The sequence below is a fragment of the Hippocampus bargibanti genome, linkage group LG07 (assembly GCF_051943395.1).
Source record: "Hippocampus bargibanti isolate YZ-2025 linkage group LG07, ASM5194339v1, whole genome shotgun sequence".
In the NCBI taxonomy this organism is placed as follows: Eukaryota; Metazoa; Chordata; class Actinopteri; order Syngnathiformes; family Syngnathidae; genus Hippocampus; species Hippocampus bargibanti.
Genome location: NC_142740.1, coordinates 10277530 through 10293774, shown reverse-complemented (window position 1 = coordinate 10293774; position 16245 = coordinate 10277530). Strand labels below are relative to the sequence as shown.

Below are 16245 nucleotides of genomic sequence, written 5' to 3'. Positions count from 1 at the left end.
AGAAGAATTTTAAAGTTGATTCTATATTTGACCGAGAACCAGTGGAACTCTTGGAGGTGATGTGGTGAAAGGATGAGGTTCTGGTGATGATCCGAGCTGAAGACAGACATTTGGGCAATAGGCGGGGGGACATTTTGGACCAGTTGCTAGCCAATCGCAAGGGCAACTTTTCTTACCATCCTCAAAAGTTTCTCCACTTCTAGTATTTGTGGCCATTTTTTTGCTGAACACACGATCCTTTACACACACATCACTGACTTTCTATTGTTATTCTTTTTTTTAGGATGCGGCTGATGTTAAATTTCGATTTCACAAGCTCCTTAACCAACACAGACACATTCACACCTGACTCATATTTTACAATCAAATCTTTCTTAATTCTATAGTTTCACACACTATTTTCGTCTTTTCTTCAACACATGTATCACTCCCACTGGCTTTCTTTGGTGCCGTGATTAGTGGCTGATGCACAATGCAAAAACAACAGTCTGGTCTTACGTAGTTCTCACCAAACACTTATGTTCCTTCTACACATTACAATAACCGGTGCGAATATACAGACGCTCCCCAACTTACAAACATTCAAGCAGTGTTTGAAATAACGTCTGCCCGGAGGTCCGGGGCGTACCACTTTCAAAACGTCTCGGCCCGGGTGGCAGACAACTTCTTGAAGAAAGAAGAAGTTTTTTTTTTCAAATCAAACGTTTGTTTTATTCAATAAAGCAAAGGCTACAATCAAACCGCTACAAGCCACATGGACTCATCTTTCTGAGCGCCTTTCAAAACTCTCAAGTACACTTTACAGTCACGGTACAGTCCGAAGCACGAAACAGGTTTCTGATTGGCTGCCGTGCCAATTATGCAAATTGCCAAACGAACGTTCGTTTGGCAATTTGCAGTGCCATTATACTGTAACTGTAAAGTGTACTTGAGAGTTTTGAAAGGTGCTTAGAAAGAGGAGTCCACATGGCTTTTAGCAGACAACGCAACACGAACATTGCATTGTGCTCCATGACGACAAACGACAACTAGAGCAAAATCTTCAGCAAATGATATTTACCATAAATTAAGCAAGAGATCATTTGTGGTAGGTACTTCCTTAATTCAAGAAAAATCCTTTATACTTTGCAACATTTTTTTTTTGCGATTAGTTATCTTATTGTGTTTCAATTTCTGAAAAATGGAACAGGCAACTTTTCAGAGTCGTCTGCCCTGGTGTCCGCTAACTTTTTGTCATGAGTTTCAGACACTGATTCAAATTATGATAAATGGTCCATACAAAGATTTTTGCAGGTACTGTATGTCGAAAAATGTTTGGACAGATATGCTGTAAGTTAGATTTTGTGTTGCGCGGCTTTTTCTGGTCAAGCTCACTTGTGACTGGCTGCGTACTGTTCTTCACGAGCACGCAAGCATACAGACACATTGTGGGTTTCAAGGGATGCATATTTACGCGACGGACACCACGGCTGACCAATCAGCTGAAGTGTTGCCGGAGTATCAAAAGAAAACCCATGCTGGCACGGGCAGAACATCCAAATTTGATGAATTGTGCCCAGCTGAAGTGTTGCCAACAAGTTCAGGCCCCGATCTGCCGACCTCGCTTACGATTGGCTGCGTAAAGTATGTGGGCGGAGAGGAAATCCCTCTTACCAGTTGACGTTCCAGGAGGATGCGATGCATAACAAAAAGTAATGTTATGCAGTAATGGCTTACTGAAGACCCAAGGACATATGTTGTCATACTACAGCAGGTGTGAATTTATTTTACGACTGTTAGAGCGTCTAAACATACTGTAATGCCCCTCAGCGTGACAAATGATGCACACAGTCGCTTTTATAGCGGGTCTTTTAATAAACAAAAACGTAGCAGTTGTCGCATATATACAGGAGTTATTGTCACCCACAACTCACGCCCATGCTCATTGCTCTCAGACTGCTGCCAGAGCGGACTTCCCTCTTTGGAGGCTACTCCCTTCTGTCTATGACGTCACGCTCTTTCAACTAACGTAGCCGTCAAAATGCAAATCACGAACACCAGACATTACAATACAGTCCAGACAAAATATAGCACCGAAACAACTTAAAAACAAATTCACCTTACGAACGACCGCTCAAAACCTGTCTCGTTCATAAGGTGGGTAGTGTCTGTAATGTAAACTACTGTGACAACAAGGTGTATCACTGGTTTAAAGGACAATCAACGTCTCTAAAGAGTTTGATGTTTCTCTTTATTTGTAAGTAGATTCGTTGTCAGATCTCCCAGGCAGGTGACACGCAGAGCTTGATCGTGGCGTGGAGTCGAGCAAGTCGTGCTGTGAATCTCCGTGCGATGCTGAGCAGGTCTCTGCGAGCTGTGTGTCTGTATGGGTCTGAGTCCGAGATGAGTCTGATTCTCTGTCCCGCGACGGCTACTTTTATACCATTTTCCACCGTGTGATATGCGTCAAGCTGAGACGCAGATCAAGGGCTTGAAAGACATCAAAGCCGTGATGCGCACTGATGACGCCACAGGGATCCCCTCCTGGATCTGAAGTCAGAGAAGGCGACGCAGGAAAAAAACGAGCTGGGCGCGCTCAGAAGAGCCGGTAGTAGGTGAGCCGTTCTGGGAAGTGCACACGTCTGCTGCTCTGGGTCGTTCGGCCAGGCACGAAGAAGGTCGATCACTGGACATGGGGGGCGTTGTTGGTGGGGTGGCGGACGTCGATGTTCTGGAGCACGGCAACGTGTGCTCGACGACTGCCGGTTTGAGTCGGTCGATGGAGACTGTATCCTCGCGGCCGTTGATTTGAATCCGGAACGTCTTCTCACCGCGGGAGAGGTGGGATACGAGCCATCGTAAGGGGGCTGGAGGGACTTGCGCACCCAATCACACCGCAGGAAGGCATGCGTACATGTTAGGAGTGCGGGAGCCACGTGTGTCGGTTGGTATGATGTTCGCGGCGGCTACTTTTATACCATTTTCAAGCGTGTGATATGCGTCAGGCTGAGACACATATCAAGGAGATCAAGGGCTTGAAAGACACCAAAGCCGCGGTGCGCAATGGTGACGCCACATCTTCACGCCAAGTTGTGTCCATAATTTGTAAAATCGCTTCAAATGATTTCTACTTAGCGTATTTTACAAAGATTCCACCGCATATACCGTATTTTTTGGATTATACGTCGCTCTGGATTATAGGTCGCACCAGCCAAAAAATGCATAATTAAGAAGAAAAAAACATATATAGGTTGCACTGGAGGATAAGTTGCATTGTTGGGGAAAATTTATTGGTGATAGAGATTTCTGATAGAGAGGCGTTTGCGTTGCATGAAGCGGTAACACCAAGAAGGTCCTCCTGCAAAGCCGTTTATATTCATCTTCTTGGCAACGACCTAGGCGTGGAGACGCAACTGCACCGTTGACAAACCTCTCCCAGCAGCACGTTGTTCAAGCACCCATGCGTGAACTCGTTCCTCCAACTGCGGCCACCTAGCTTTTCGCCCGCGATTAGCTTTTTTTTGTTTTCTTCATTTCAGTAAGCGTAACCTCTGCTTTTCGCCAGTCCTTTACAAGTTTTTCGCTCACTACAAACTTTCTTTCAGCTGCTCGATTGCCGTTTTCGGCTGCATATTTCACTATCTGCAGCTTGTAAGCTGCAGAATATGACTTTCTTTTCGGTGCCATTTTTATTCAGCCCTTCTCAATTGTTTATAAATAACAGGTGTTACAGAAAAATCTGACCCTCCAGAAACCGTGACCACAGGGACGACAGATTCTGACGGGTCACGGTTTTCCCTGTAACACCTGTTATAGAAATGTGTAGGCTACTGTCTCTGCGCTCACAGATTTTGACGGCTCACAGATGTTTCAACACCACAATACCAGCACAGGCCTAGAGCGCGCTCTTGCGGTTTAATGTGAAAATAACATGTGAAATGATATACAATAATAAAAAAAAGCATATATAAATCGCTCCCATTTGTAAGTCGCACCCCCAACCAAACTATGAAAAAAAACTGCGATTTATAATCCGAAAAATACGGGAGCTATATTTTACATTTTAAGACTTGCGCTGAATATTCCGGAAGTCTTGGTTTTGGGTTGGTGACGAGTCCTCACTGAAGGAATGCCCCTGAAAGGACATACCTTGCATCACCTCAATGCATTTTGCAGTACTTTGTTTGGTCTGAAAACTTCGTGTTGATCCGTGTTGATGGCGAAGTTAGAAGGAAAACACAATATTAACGCAATGGTGAATTGTTGTATGTTACACCGAGACAACTATTAGATATTCGCTGACAAAAATTCCAAGGTGAAAAATCAACCAATTTCCAACGGAGCTCTGGTGCCATCTTCTGCATTTTCTGTGACACTACACATCAGTCTTGATCCCTCAAAATTACATTCTTTAATCGATTGCAAACATTTATACTTTCCTCTTCAGAACTATTTGAATCATATTCATAACTGGATGTGTAAGCATATTCTCAGAATCTGAAGCTATTGTTTTGATTCTCGAGCAATGCAAGACGTCTTGACGTGACGTCGCAAACTGGGGGCAGGACTTTCTGAAAATGCCCAATTCGCAGCTCAATTGCAGATTTTGGACACTAAGTCATTTTTATCTGTGTTTTGCATTTGACTAAAATATCAGCCTGCGTGTTTTGGGTATTTTTGATACTATAAAACGTTTTTCTTATGTCAGGCAACAAAAAGGTGATGTCGGTTGTCCTTTAATATATACTATATCTGATACAACTAACGTAGCCGTCAAAATGCAAATCACGAACACCAGACATTACAATACAGTCCAGACAAAATATAGCACCGAAACAACTTAAAAACAAATTCACCTTACGAACGACCGCTCAAAACCTGTCTCGTTCATAAGGTGGGTAGTGTCTGTAATGTAAACTACTGTGACAACAAGGTGTATCACTGGTTTAAAGGACAATCAACGTCTCTAAAGAGTTTGATGTTTCTCTTTATTTGTAAGTAGATTCGTTGTCAGATCTCCCAGGCAGGTGACACGCAGAGCTTGATCGTGGCGTGGAGTCGAGCAAGTCGTGCTGTGAATCTCCGTGCGATGCTGAGCAGGTCTCTGCGAGCTGTGTGTCTGTATGGGTCTGAGTCCGAGATGAGTCTGATTCTCTGTCCCGCGACGGCTACTTTTATACCATTTTCCACCGTGTGATATGCGTCAAGCTGAGTCGCACATCAAGGAGATCAAGGGCTTGAAAGACATCAAAGCCGTGATGCGCACTGATGACGCCACAGGGATCCCCTCCTGGATCTGAAGTCAGAGAAGGCGACGCAGGAAAAAAACGAGCTGGGCGCGCTCAGAAGAGCCGGTAGTAGGTGAGCCGTTCTGGGAAGTGCACACGTCTGCTGCTCTGGGTCGTTCGGCCAGGCACGAAGAAGGTCGATCACTGGACATGGGGGGCGTTGTTGGTGGGGTGGCGGACGTCGATGTTCTGGAGCACGGCAACGTGTGCTCTACGACTGCCGGTTTGAGTCGGTCGATGGAGACTGTATCCTCGCGGCCGTTGATTTGAATCCGGAACGTCTTCTCACCGCGGGAGAGGTGGGATACGAGCCATCGTAAGGGGGCTGGAGGGACTTGCGCACCCAATCACACCGCAGGAAGGCATGCGTACATGTTAGGAGTGCGGGATCCACGTGTGTCGGTTGGTATGATGTTCGCGGCGGCTACTTTTATACCATTTTCAAGCGTGTGATATGCGTCAGGCTGAGACACATATCAAGGAGATCAAGGGCTTGAAAGACACCAAAGCCGCGGTGCGCAATGGTGACGCCACATCTTCACGCCAAGTTGTGTCCATAATTTGTAAAATCGCTTCAAATGATTTCTACTTAGCGTATTTTACAAAGATTCCACCGCATATACCGTATTTTTTGGATTATACGTCGCTCTGGATTATAGGTCGCACCAGCCAAAAAATGCATAATTAAGAAGAAAAAAACATATATAGGTTGCACTGGAGGATAAGTTGCGTTGTTGGGGAAAATTTATTGGTGATAGAGATTTCTGATAGAGAGGCGTTTGCGTTGCATGAAGCGGTAACACCAAGAAGGTCCTCCTGCAAAGCCGTTTATATTCATCTCCTTGGCAACGACTTAGGGCGTGGAGACGCAACTGCACCGTTGACAAACCTCTCCCAGCAGCACGTTGTTCAAGCACCCATGCGTGAACTCGTTCCTCCAACTGCGGCCACCTAGCTTTTCGCCCGCGATTAGCTTTTTTTTGTTTTCTTCATTTCAGTAAGCGTAACCTCTGCTTTTCGCCAGTCCTTTACAAGTTTTTCGCTCACTACAAACTTTCTTTCAGCTGCTCGATTGCCGTTTTCGGCTGCATATTTCACTATCTGCAGCTTGTAAGCTGCAGAATATGACTTTCTTTTCGGTGCCATTTTTATTCAGCCCTTCTCAATTGTTTATAAATAACAGGTGTTACAGAAAAATCTGACCCTCCAGAAACCGCGACCACAGGGACGACAGATTCTGACGGGTCACGGTTTTCCCTGTAACACCTGTTATAGAAATGTGTAGGCTACTGTCTCTGCGCTCACAGATTTTGACGGCTCACAGATGTTTCAACACCACAATACCAGCACAGGCCTAGAGCGCGCTCTTGCGGTTTAATGTGAAAATAACATGTGAAATGATATACAATAATAAAAAAAAGCATATATAAATCGCTCCCATTTGTAAGTCGCACCCCCAACCAAACTATGAAAAAAAACTGCGATTTATAATCCGAAAAATACGGGAGCTATATTTTACATTTTAAGACTTGCGCTGAATATTCCGGAAGTCTTGGTTTTGGGTTGGTGACGAGTCCTCACTGAAGGAATGCCCCTGAAAGGACATACCTTGCATCACCTCAATGCATTTTGCAGTACTTTGTTTGGTCTGAAAACTTCGTGTTGATCCGTGTTGATGGCGAAGTTAGAAGGAAAACACAATATTAACGCAATGGTGAATTGTTGTATGTTACACCGAGACAACTATTAGATATTCGCTGACAAAAATTCCAAGGTGAAAAATCAACCAATTTCCAACGGAGCTCTGGTGCCATCTTCTGCATTTTCTGTGACACTACACATCAGTCTTGATCCCTCAAAATTACATTCTTTAATCGATTGCAAACATTTATACTTTCCTCTTCAGAACTATTTGAATCATATTCATAACTGGATGTGTAAGCATATTCTCAGAATCTGAAGCTATTGTTTTGATTCTCGAGCAATGCAAGACGTCTTGACGTGACGTCGCAAACTGGGGGCAGGACTTTCTGAAAATGCCCAATTCGCAGCTCAATTGCAGATTTTGGACACTAAGTCATTTTTATCTGTGTTTTGCATTTGACTAAAATATCAGCCTGCGTGTTTTGGGTATTTTTGATACTATAAAACGTTTTTCTTATGTCAGGCAACAAAAAGATGATGTCGGTTGTCCTTTAATATATACTATATCTGATATTTTAAAAGGTGAAGTATAAACTTTGGTCTAAAGAACTTGGGTACCAACAGAACACCTTTCCCTCAACAAAAATGAATGAGAAGTGTGTCTTGTTCCTTGGTTGTTTGTCAATGTCGAAAGGAAAGCAATTATTCTTTCAAGTAACACACGCACAGTCAGTCTCATCACAACTCCCTGCCTTTTATCACTGTCCGTCATGACATTTATTTTCAACATGATGGCAGTAGAGCAAGTGAGGCCAGATGATGCATCGCCAAAAGTGAAGCATTTGGGTGGAAGGCCTCATTGCTTCGATCCATGCGCACCAAATCCAGCAGACATTTAAACAGCTTCTTCCCCCAAGCCATTAACTCTTTGAACTCTTTCAACAGTAGCCAAAATGGAACTGTATAGTGCCACTTAGCAGTTTTTTTGACAACGATACTAGTGCAGCGTGTTCTATCGGAAACAAATTCCTTGTGTGTCCTACATAGTTGGCAATAAAGATGATTCTGATTCTGATTCTGATTCTGATAAGGCCTCATATTCCCATTACTACACGGAGCTACTATTTAGCCATATATGGTTTCCATTACGGCAGCCTTAGACTGCAGAGGTGGCGGCTTTGTTTCCAACTGTGTAGAATTTGGATTTTCTACCCGCGCCAGCATGGGTTTTCTGTGGGTCCTCCGGTTTCCTCCCATATTCCAAAAACATGCATGACAGGCTGATGGAATTATCCCTTGGTGTGAGTGTGGATGGTTATTCGCCTCTTTGTGCCCAGTGATTGTCTGGCAAACAGTTCAGGATGTATCCCATCTACTGCCCAAAGACAACTAGGATTGGTTCTAGCACATCCGAACCCTTCTGTGCGGATCACAAAATCGATGAATGGAAGGATGGATGGATGGATGGATGGATGGATGGATTTTTTGAATGGATGGATTGATGGGTTGTGTTTTGGATGAATGGATGATTTCCATTCAATGGCATACTTATTTAGCCTTCTCATGAATCATTGTCACCAATGCTTTTCTTTCCACCTTTGCTTCAGGATAATAATTATTGAATATGTGATTTAGTGAGTGAACATGCCAGTTAGTATGAGTGTAAATCTTGTTTAAGAATGCGATTTTGCCAATTAAGGGATGTGCAGGAGTGATGATGGGGACAAAAGCTCTGTTAATGCTTTGCTGTTATATTTCTTGGCAGATTACCAGCTCCGGACAAACTAAAGGGCCTAGATGCTGCCGGACGAATGGTCCGAGTCTCCCCTGCGCTTATGAGAAGGTTTCTTCAGCCGTCATCTGTACAAAAGTGAAGGTTTCGGACGTTTCGCCTCCTATCCAAGAGGCTTCGTCAGCGAACTAAAGTCTGACTGGTCGTATCGGCCCCATTTATATATCCCTAATGTCCAGACATGGTGGCGCCGGACACAGCTATGATAGGTCCCCACTCTCAGGTTGGGGGGGGGGGCGGGGGACCCCTCCCTGTGGCCCCACTGATTGTTCCTACATTCCTGACTAACGACTGGCCTATTAACCCCACTGCCCCCGGTATCACCTCATCATTTTTTGAGAAAAAAGAAGAAAGAAGAAAGAAAAAAGACTTTATCAACATCGCAGGGATAATACTAGTGGGCCTCAATCGGCAGTACATTTGCACCTAAAAGCTAGCAACCACTCATTTGACGACAGTGAGGTTAAAATCTTAGCGAAAGAACATAGATGGTTTTAAAGGGGCGTAAAAGAAGCGATTCTTATAAAACAACAAAATCCTTCATTAAACCGGTCTGGTGGGGTGAGGTTCAATTTGGATCGTTCATACAACAGCCTGCTTAGGCAAAACAGGTTAGGCAACTTTCGCAATGCTGATGAGGGTCGTTATGCTGATGAGGTGATACCGGGGGCAGTGGGGGTAATAGGCCAGTCGTTAGTCAGGAATGTAGGAACAATCAGTGGGGCCACAGGGAGGGGTCCCCCGCCCCCCCCCCAACCTGAGTGTGGGGACCTATCATAGCTGTGTCCGGCGCCACCATGTCTGGACATTAGGGATATATAAATGGGGCCGATACGACCAGTCAGACTTTAGTTCGCTGACGAAGCCTCTTGGATAGGAGGCGAAACGTCCGAAACCTTCACTTTTGTACAGATGACGGCTGAAGAAACCTTCTCATCGATGGACCACTCCTGTACGACTGAGAGCTTACACAGACCCCTGCGCTTATGTTACTCAGCATCTTGGTGTGTGTGTGTGTGTGCGTGTGTGTGCGTGCGTGTGTGTGTGTGTGTGTGTGTGTGTGTGTGTGTGTGTGTGTGTGTGTGTGTGTGTGTGTGTGTGTGTGTGTGTGTGTGTGTGTGTGTGTGTGTGTGTGTGTGTGTGTGTGTGTGAGTGTGTGCGTGAGTGGGGTGTGCGTGTGTGTGGTTGTGCGTGTGTGTAAGGGCTGGGGGACAGTGCTGCCGAAAGGGGGCCTGCTCCCTAATTTTCAGTGTATTTTTTTAAACCATTTTCAGTGTGTTTTTAAATATAAAACGTTTCCTTTTTATCTAATTCATTTGCAATTTAGTTTTCAGCATCATAGTACTCCCCTCACAAAAAATCACCTTAAAATTTTAAATATGTGAACTGCCAATGTATTTATTTTTTCTCAGTTCAATTTGATGAGTAACAGTAGACAATAGACCAATGCCAGCCAGTGGGTCAACAAATTGCATTATTTATTTCGTCGTTTTGGCAACTTTTAGTATTTTTTAATCTTGTAATGTCTTAATTATGAAACTACTTTTCTGTACAGCAAATCTCTCTCACACTCTCTTAAGACCCTGTGTAATCTGTTGATTGCAAATAAAAATGTTTTACATATCAGCACCTTCAACACTGTGAACATAATCCTCAGTCAAGTGAACTGAACACCAGCTGGCAGGTCAATGATGAATAAGTGACACTGTTGCCTGAGACTGTGGCGGGGTAATTGTATACCACTGATGATACTGCAGAGGCTGTAACTTTGTCCTTGTGCTCAAATTCAACTGACAGCTTTGAAGAATCTGAAAGTGTAAGTTGGATGCAAAAGTGCCATTCTCTTTTTTACCTGTGCTGTTCATACGGACACATTTATCCCTTCTGCAAAATGTATTAAGTAAAGATAACATTGCCCTAAGGGAGGGGTCGGGAACCTATGGCTCACGAGCCATATATGGCTCTTTTGATGATTGCATATGGCTCGCCGATAAATATTACATATTATAATACATATTGTCGTTTTTTTCGTCGTTCATTTCCCGTTGGGGCTGCAGTTGGCGGAAAGCGCAATTTTGATTGGATGACACTGACCTAGAATGGCCGAAAGCGCCATGTTGATTGGATGATAGTGGCCGTCATGTTGAAATAGGTAAACGGCCCTTTAAATGAGCCCAACTTGTTCACTTCAGTGTGAATGCACCGGAGCATTAGAGGAGGGAAAATGGTCTGATTCCAATTTGCAATGAAACAATACCATCGATGAAACAGTCGAATGTCAGTGACATTTTAACAAGCCCCATGTTAACGTTAGCATCGACATACTTCTGCGAGAAGTAGATTGCAGATAGCAAGTGTGGAAGCTTATGAGCCGTGTGCAGACTAGCTAGCAGTAACTTCGCCTCGCGTTTGTATGTGCGCACGCGAGCGTTTGTATGTGCGCGTGCGTGTGGCTCTCGCTGAAAAACATTTCTAAATATTTTACTTTTATGGCTCTCTTAGTCAAAAAGGTTCCCGACCCCTGCCCTTAGGGATTGGTTGAGGTTTTTTTTACGCATTTGGCTTTGTTATTTAGTTTTTTTTGTTTCCTTTTTTTTCCTTTACTTTTCCTTTCATAACTTTGCTGCTGTGTTACTTCCGGGTGGAGTGAATGCTGGCGCGAATGGCTGCCGCTGCTCACCCACACAAAAAATACTGCGACTGTAAAGTGTCCTTGAGAATTTTGAAAGGCGCTTAGAAATTAAAGTATTGTAGCCGTTGAGGAATGAGCACACACGACTAAATGTGGAGACGTGTTTATTCCAACGGCTAACAAGTGGAGCTGAACTGAACAGCAAAAGCAGTGTAATATATGTAACATGAACCGCCCCCTCCTCTGCACCTGCTGGGTGAGATGCCTGGTCCTAGTGCCTGCCACACAGCCCCCCCCCAGAACACTCAGAAGGAAGGTCAAGGTGAAAATTTTGCAGGGGGCTTAACCAGCCTGCCCCAACGACTACGCAGTCCGTCTGCGCACAAGGCAGGCCCGCATCCACCTGCCATCTTGTCCGCAGCGGTGGGCGTCAGCAGGCTTACTTGTGCCCCGCTGTCCACAAGGAAACGTCTTCCTGACGAGGAGTCCGTGACGAAAAGCAGCTCGCTTTCATTGCTGGCGCCCACGGCTGCTACTGGGTGTCGGGCGTTGAAGATTCCCGTCGTCTCGTAGGAGCAGGGAGGTGCGCAGCGTCGAGCCTTGGCGCCAAACCGCTGATGGAAATAGCAGGTGGCTTTCCCGCGACGCTTCTGCGATCCCACTGCGGCCACGACGGTCGGATCGATTTGCACGGCTAACCGCCGTATCGCCAGAAGCGCTCGAACTGCTTCTTCCGCCAAGCCACGATAGTCGCCGGTGGCTAGGCACGTCGAGTTAGCGAGCACGGCGCGCACTTCGGGTGGTAGCTGGCGAAGGAAAATGTGGGGGAAAAGGAATCCGCCATCATCCTAATTTAACAGCGACAGCATTTTGTCCATTAGATCCACTGCTGTTCCGTCGCTGAGTCCGGCAAGCGAAAGAAGTCTGTCTGCTCTCTCGGAGGCCGATAGCGTGAACCGCCGGAGCAGCAGTTGTTTGAGCGCGTCGTACTTCCCGCATCGTGGAGGCGCGCGCAGAAGTTGCAACATGCGATGCGTTGTCGGTTGGTCGAGGGACGCCACGACCATGTAATATTTTGGGTCAGAATCAGAATCAGAATACCTTTATTCGTCCCGCAATGGGGAAATTTGCAGTCCACAGCAGCAATTGAAGAGGGATGGGGTTGGGGTGGGAGTGAAAGGATAGAAAACAAGATATTCTAAGCATAACAAAATAAAAATGTCAACTGTATACTGTGCAAATGTAGATGTGCAAAAACCGTTCTATAAACAAGACTGTACATAGTGCAGAATCAAGAAATGCATTTAGATATATTGCAACAACCCATATTTACAAGTGTCCAGTTTTTTTGTTTTTTTTTCACATGTGATCATTGGGAATTGTGAAGCCTGACAGCAGTCGGTAGGAACGAGCGGTGGTACCTCTCCTTCTTGCAGCGCGGGTGTAATAGTCTCTGGCTAAAGGAGCTACCCAGAGCTGTCAGGATGGGCAGGAGGGGGTGGGAGGGGCTGTCCGTCATAGCTTTTAGTTTAGCTAGCGTCCGTCTGTTGCCCACCTCCTCTAGAGAGTCCAGCGAGCAGCCCACGACAGAACTGGCCCGCTTGACAAAGCGCTCCAGTCTTTTTCTGTCCCGGGTGGTGATGCTGCCTGACCAGCAGACAATGCCATAGTGGATGGCTGATGCCACCACCGAGTCATAGAAAGTCTTTAGGAGTGACCCCTGAACTCCAAAAGACCTCAGTTTCCTGAGGAGGAAGAGGCGACTCTGTCCCTTTTTGATTAGGGCATCCGTGTTTGTTGTCCAGTCCAGTTTATTGTTGAGAGTAACACCCAGGTACTTGTAGGAGGTCACCCTCTCAATGTCCTAACCCTGGATGTTCAATGGTGCAGGTGACGATTGTTTCCTGCAGAAATCCACCACCAGCTCCTTGGTTTTGCCGGTGTTGATCTGGAGGTGATTCTGCTGGCACCAGTCCACAAAGTCCTTTGTCAGTCCCCTGTACTCCCTATCGTCTCCCTCTGTAATGAGGCCGACAATAGCTGAGTCGTCAGAGAACTTCTGAAGGTGGCAGGTTGGGGTGTTGTCGTTGAAGTCCGAGGTGTAGAGGGTGAAGAGGAATGGAGCCAGGACTGTTCCCTGCGGCGCTCCGGTGCTGCAGAGAAGCCTGTCCGACTCACAGTTCTTTACCCTCACGTACTGTGGCCTGTTTGTGAGGTAGTCTGTAATCCAGGATGTGAGGTGATGGTCGACTCCGGCATGCTGCAGCTTGTCCCCCAGTAGACTTGGCTGGATGGTGTTGAAGGCACTGGAGAAATCGAAGAATGTGATCCTCACCGTGCTCCCAGCATTCTCCAGGTGCAGCAACGCCGTATGGAGGAGGTAGATGATGGCATCCTCCACACCGATGCTGGGCTGGTAGGCAAACTGCAGCGGGTCCAGCGATGAGCTTGCCAGCGGTCGCAGGTGGGCGAGGACGAGTCTCTCCAGCGTCTTCATCAGGTGAGACGTCAGCGCCACCGGTCTGTAGCTGTTGAGCTCTTTGGGGTTGGCAATCTTGGGCACTGGGACCAGGCATGACGTTTTCCACAGCTGTGGAACTCTGCCCAGCTTCAGGCTCAGGTTGAACAAGTGCTGGACAATGTCACACAGCTGGTCGGAGCAGGTCTTGAGGAGTCGGGAACTGATGTCATCCGGACCTGCTGCCTTCCTCACCTGCATCCTCCTCAGTTGGTTCCTCACCTGCGCAGTTGTGACAGACAGGCAGGAACCAGGAGGCAGAGTGGCGGCTGAGGGTGTGGCAACGGTTGGGAGGGCAGATGTTGGTTGTGGAAAGCTGGTCGTGAGAGGGGGCAGGGAGGGTAAGGCCACAGTGAGAGTTGGTGCAGGTGCAGCTACAGGTGAAGTTGACGGTGGGCCGGGGGCGGCTGGCGTCTTGTCAAACCGATTGAAAAAGCGGTTGAGTTCATCTGCCCAGTCCTTGTCTTTTTCGTTCAATGTCACTGGGCTTTTGTGGCCTGAGATGTTTTTCAGGCCCTTCCAGACACCAGCGACATTGCTGGCTTGCAGCTGCTCCTCCATTTTCATCCTGTAGGCCTTCTTCCCCTCTCTGATCTTCCTCCTCAGTTGGATCTGCACGGCCTTCAGTTCCTCTCTGTTGCCCGACACAAAAGCCCTTTTCTTCTCCTTCAGGAGGACTTTTATGTCGGGATTAATCCATGGTTTGTTGTTGGCAAAACACCGCACAGTCCTGGTGGGTACGGTGTTTTGTTCACAAAAGTTAATGTAGTCTGTGATGGTGTTGGTGAGTGAGTCAATGTCTTCCCCATGAATCTCAGTAAAGAGCTCCCACCTGGTTGAATCAAAACAGTCCCGCAGAGCTTCTTCAGCTTCTGTGGACCATCTTTTGATCGTGCGGGTCACAGCTGGTTGCCTCTGGACAAAGGGTTTGTACACAGGCTGGAGATAAACCATATTGTGGTCTGCTCTTCCGGGAGGGGGGAGGGTTTGTATGCATCCTTGGCGTTTGAATAAAATAGGTCCAATATGTTATTGTCTTTGGTGGCACAAGTTACATACTGTGTGAATGTTGGGAGGGAGAATTTCAGGGAAATGTGATTGAAGTCCCCTGAGATGATAAACAAGGCGTTGGGGGACTGGGTTTGCAGCTTGTTTACAACAGATATGAGGGCATCGGAGGCAGCGCCGCCATTTGCCGTAGGGGGAATGTACGTCGTCACGGCTATGACGTGTGAGAATTCCCGTGGCAGGTAATGCGGCCGGAGGCTAACGGCTAGCAGCTCGATGTCCCGAGTGCAAAGTTTTTCCTTCACCGTGATGTGCCCAGGATTGCACCATTTGTCATTCACAAATACAGCAATCCCCCCTCCTTTCTGCTTACCGCTGCCTTCATTTCTGTCCGCTCGTACGAGTTGGAAGCCCTCCAACTCTGCGTGGGCGTCCGGAGTGATTGCCGAAAGCCATGTCTCCGTGACGAGTAGCAAGCTGGCTTCCCGGTACTCCCTCTGATGTCGCGTTAGCGCCGCCAGCTCGTCCATTTTATTTGGGAGCGATCTCACGTTCCCCATGATGACGGACGGGAGAACGTGTCGGTATTTCCTCGTTCTTTTGCGGCGATCTTTCCCGGCCCGACATCCTCGTTTCCTCCTCTTCAATTCATCGGGGATGTCTGGTGCGGCGGCCGCTAGTCCGCTATTAGCCCGCCACGCTAGTAGCTGGTCTCGACTGTAAACAATGGGATTCCGCGTGCGCGTGGATTCCCCGTTCACAGGAGCGATGAAAAAGTAAAAAATAACGGCGATGAGCAAAAGAAAAGATGCCCATCTCCTCTCCGTAGGTTTATGGAACGAGATTAGGCAAAACAAAAACGGAAAAGTAAAGAAGTGAAAAAGTAGACAAGAAAGGGAAAGAGCTGCTGTGGAGGCAGCCACACAGGGGGGCGCCATCTTGAAGTCATCTGTCGTGACGCCTCGTAGGTGGAAAAGTGCTTCCACATGCTGGAACCACGAAGCCGGGTCGCTGTGCCAGAACTCGGGCAACTTCGCGGCGTAGGCGGCAGCTGCGAGTTTGGGCGCCGGTCGTGGCGACATGGCCGTAGAAGATACATCTTCGTCCGTTGCCATGAACATTTCCATCGTCGGGGTCACCAGTGTAGCCGTTGAGGAATGAGCACACACAACTAAATGTGGAGACGTGTTTATTCCAACGGCTAACAAGTGGATCTGAACTGAACAGCAAAAGCAGTGTAATATATGTAACATGAACCGCCCCCTCCTCTGCACCTGCTGGGTGAGATGCCTGGTCCTAGTGCCCGCCACAGTATTATTATTATTACAGTGATACCTTTTACGAACTTAATTGGTTCCCAGACAGAATGTGGAAGGCGAAAAGT

At 46.8% G+C, this 16245-nt stretch overlaps 1 protein-coding gene across 2 annotated transcripts in view; it reads left to right on the top strand.

Moving 5' to 3' along the window:
* ap1m3 (adaptor related protein complex 1 subunit mu 3) overlaps nt 1–8803 on the top strand; it is a 67539-nt gene extending 58736 nt beyond the window's left edge. For both annotated transcript variants that reach the window (XM_089001839.1, XM_089001838.1), the window contains one exon: nt 8677–8803. In XM_089001839.1, coding sequence (XP_088857965.1) covers nt 8677–8699 — 23 coding nt within the window. In that variant the 3' untranslated portion in view covers nt 8700–8803. The remainder of the gene's footprint in view (nt 1–8676) is intronic.
* The last annotated feature ends 7442 nt before the right edge of the window (nt 8804–16245 follow it).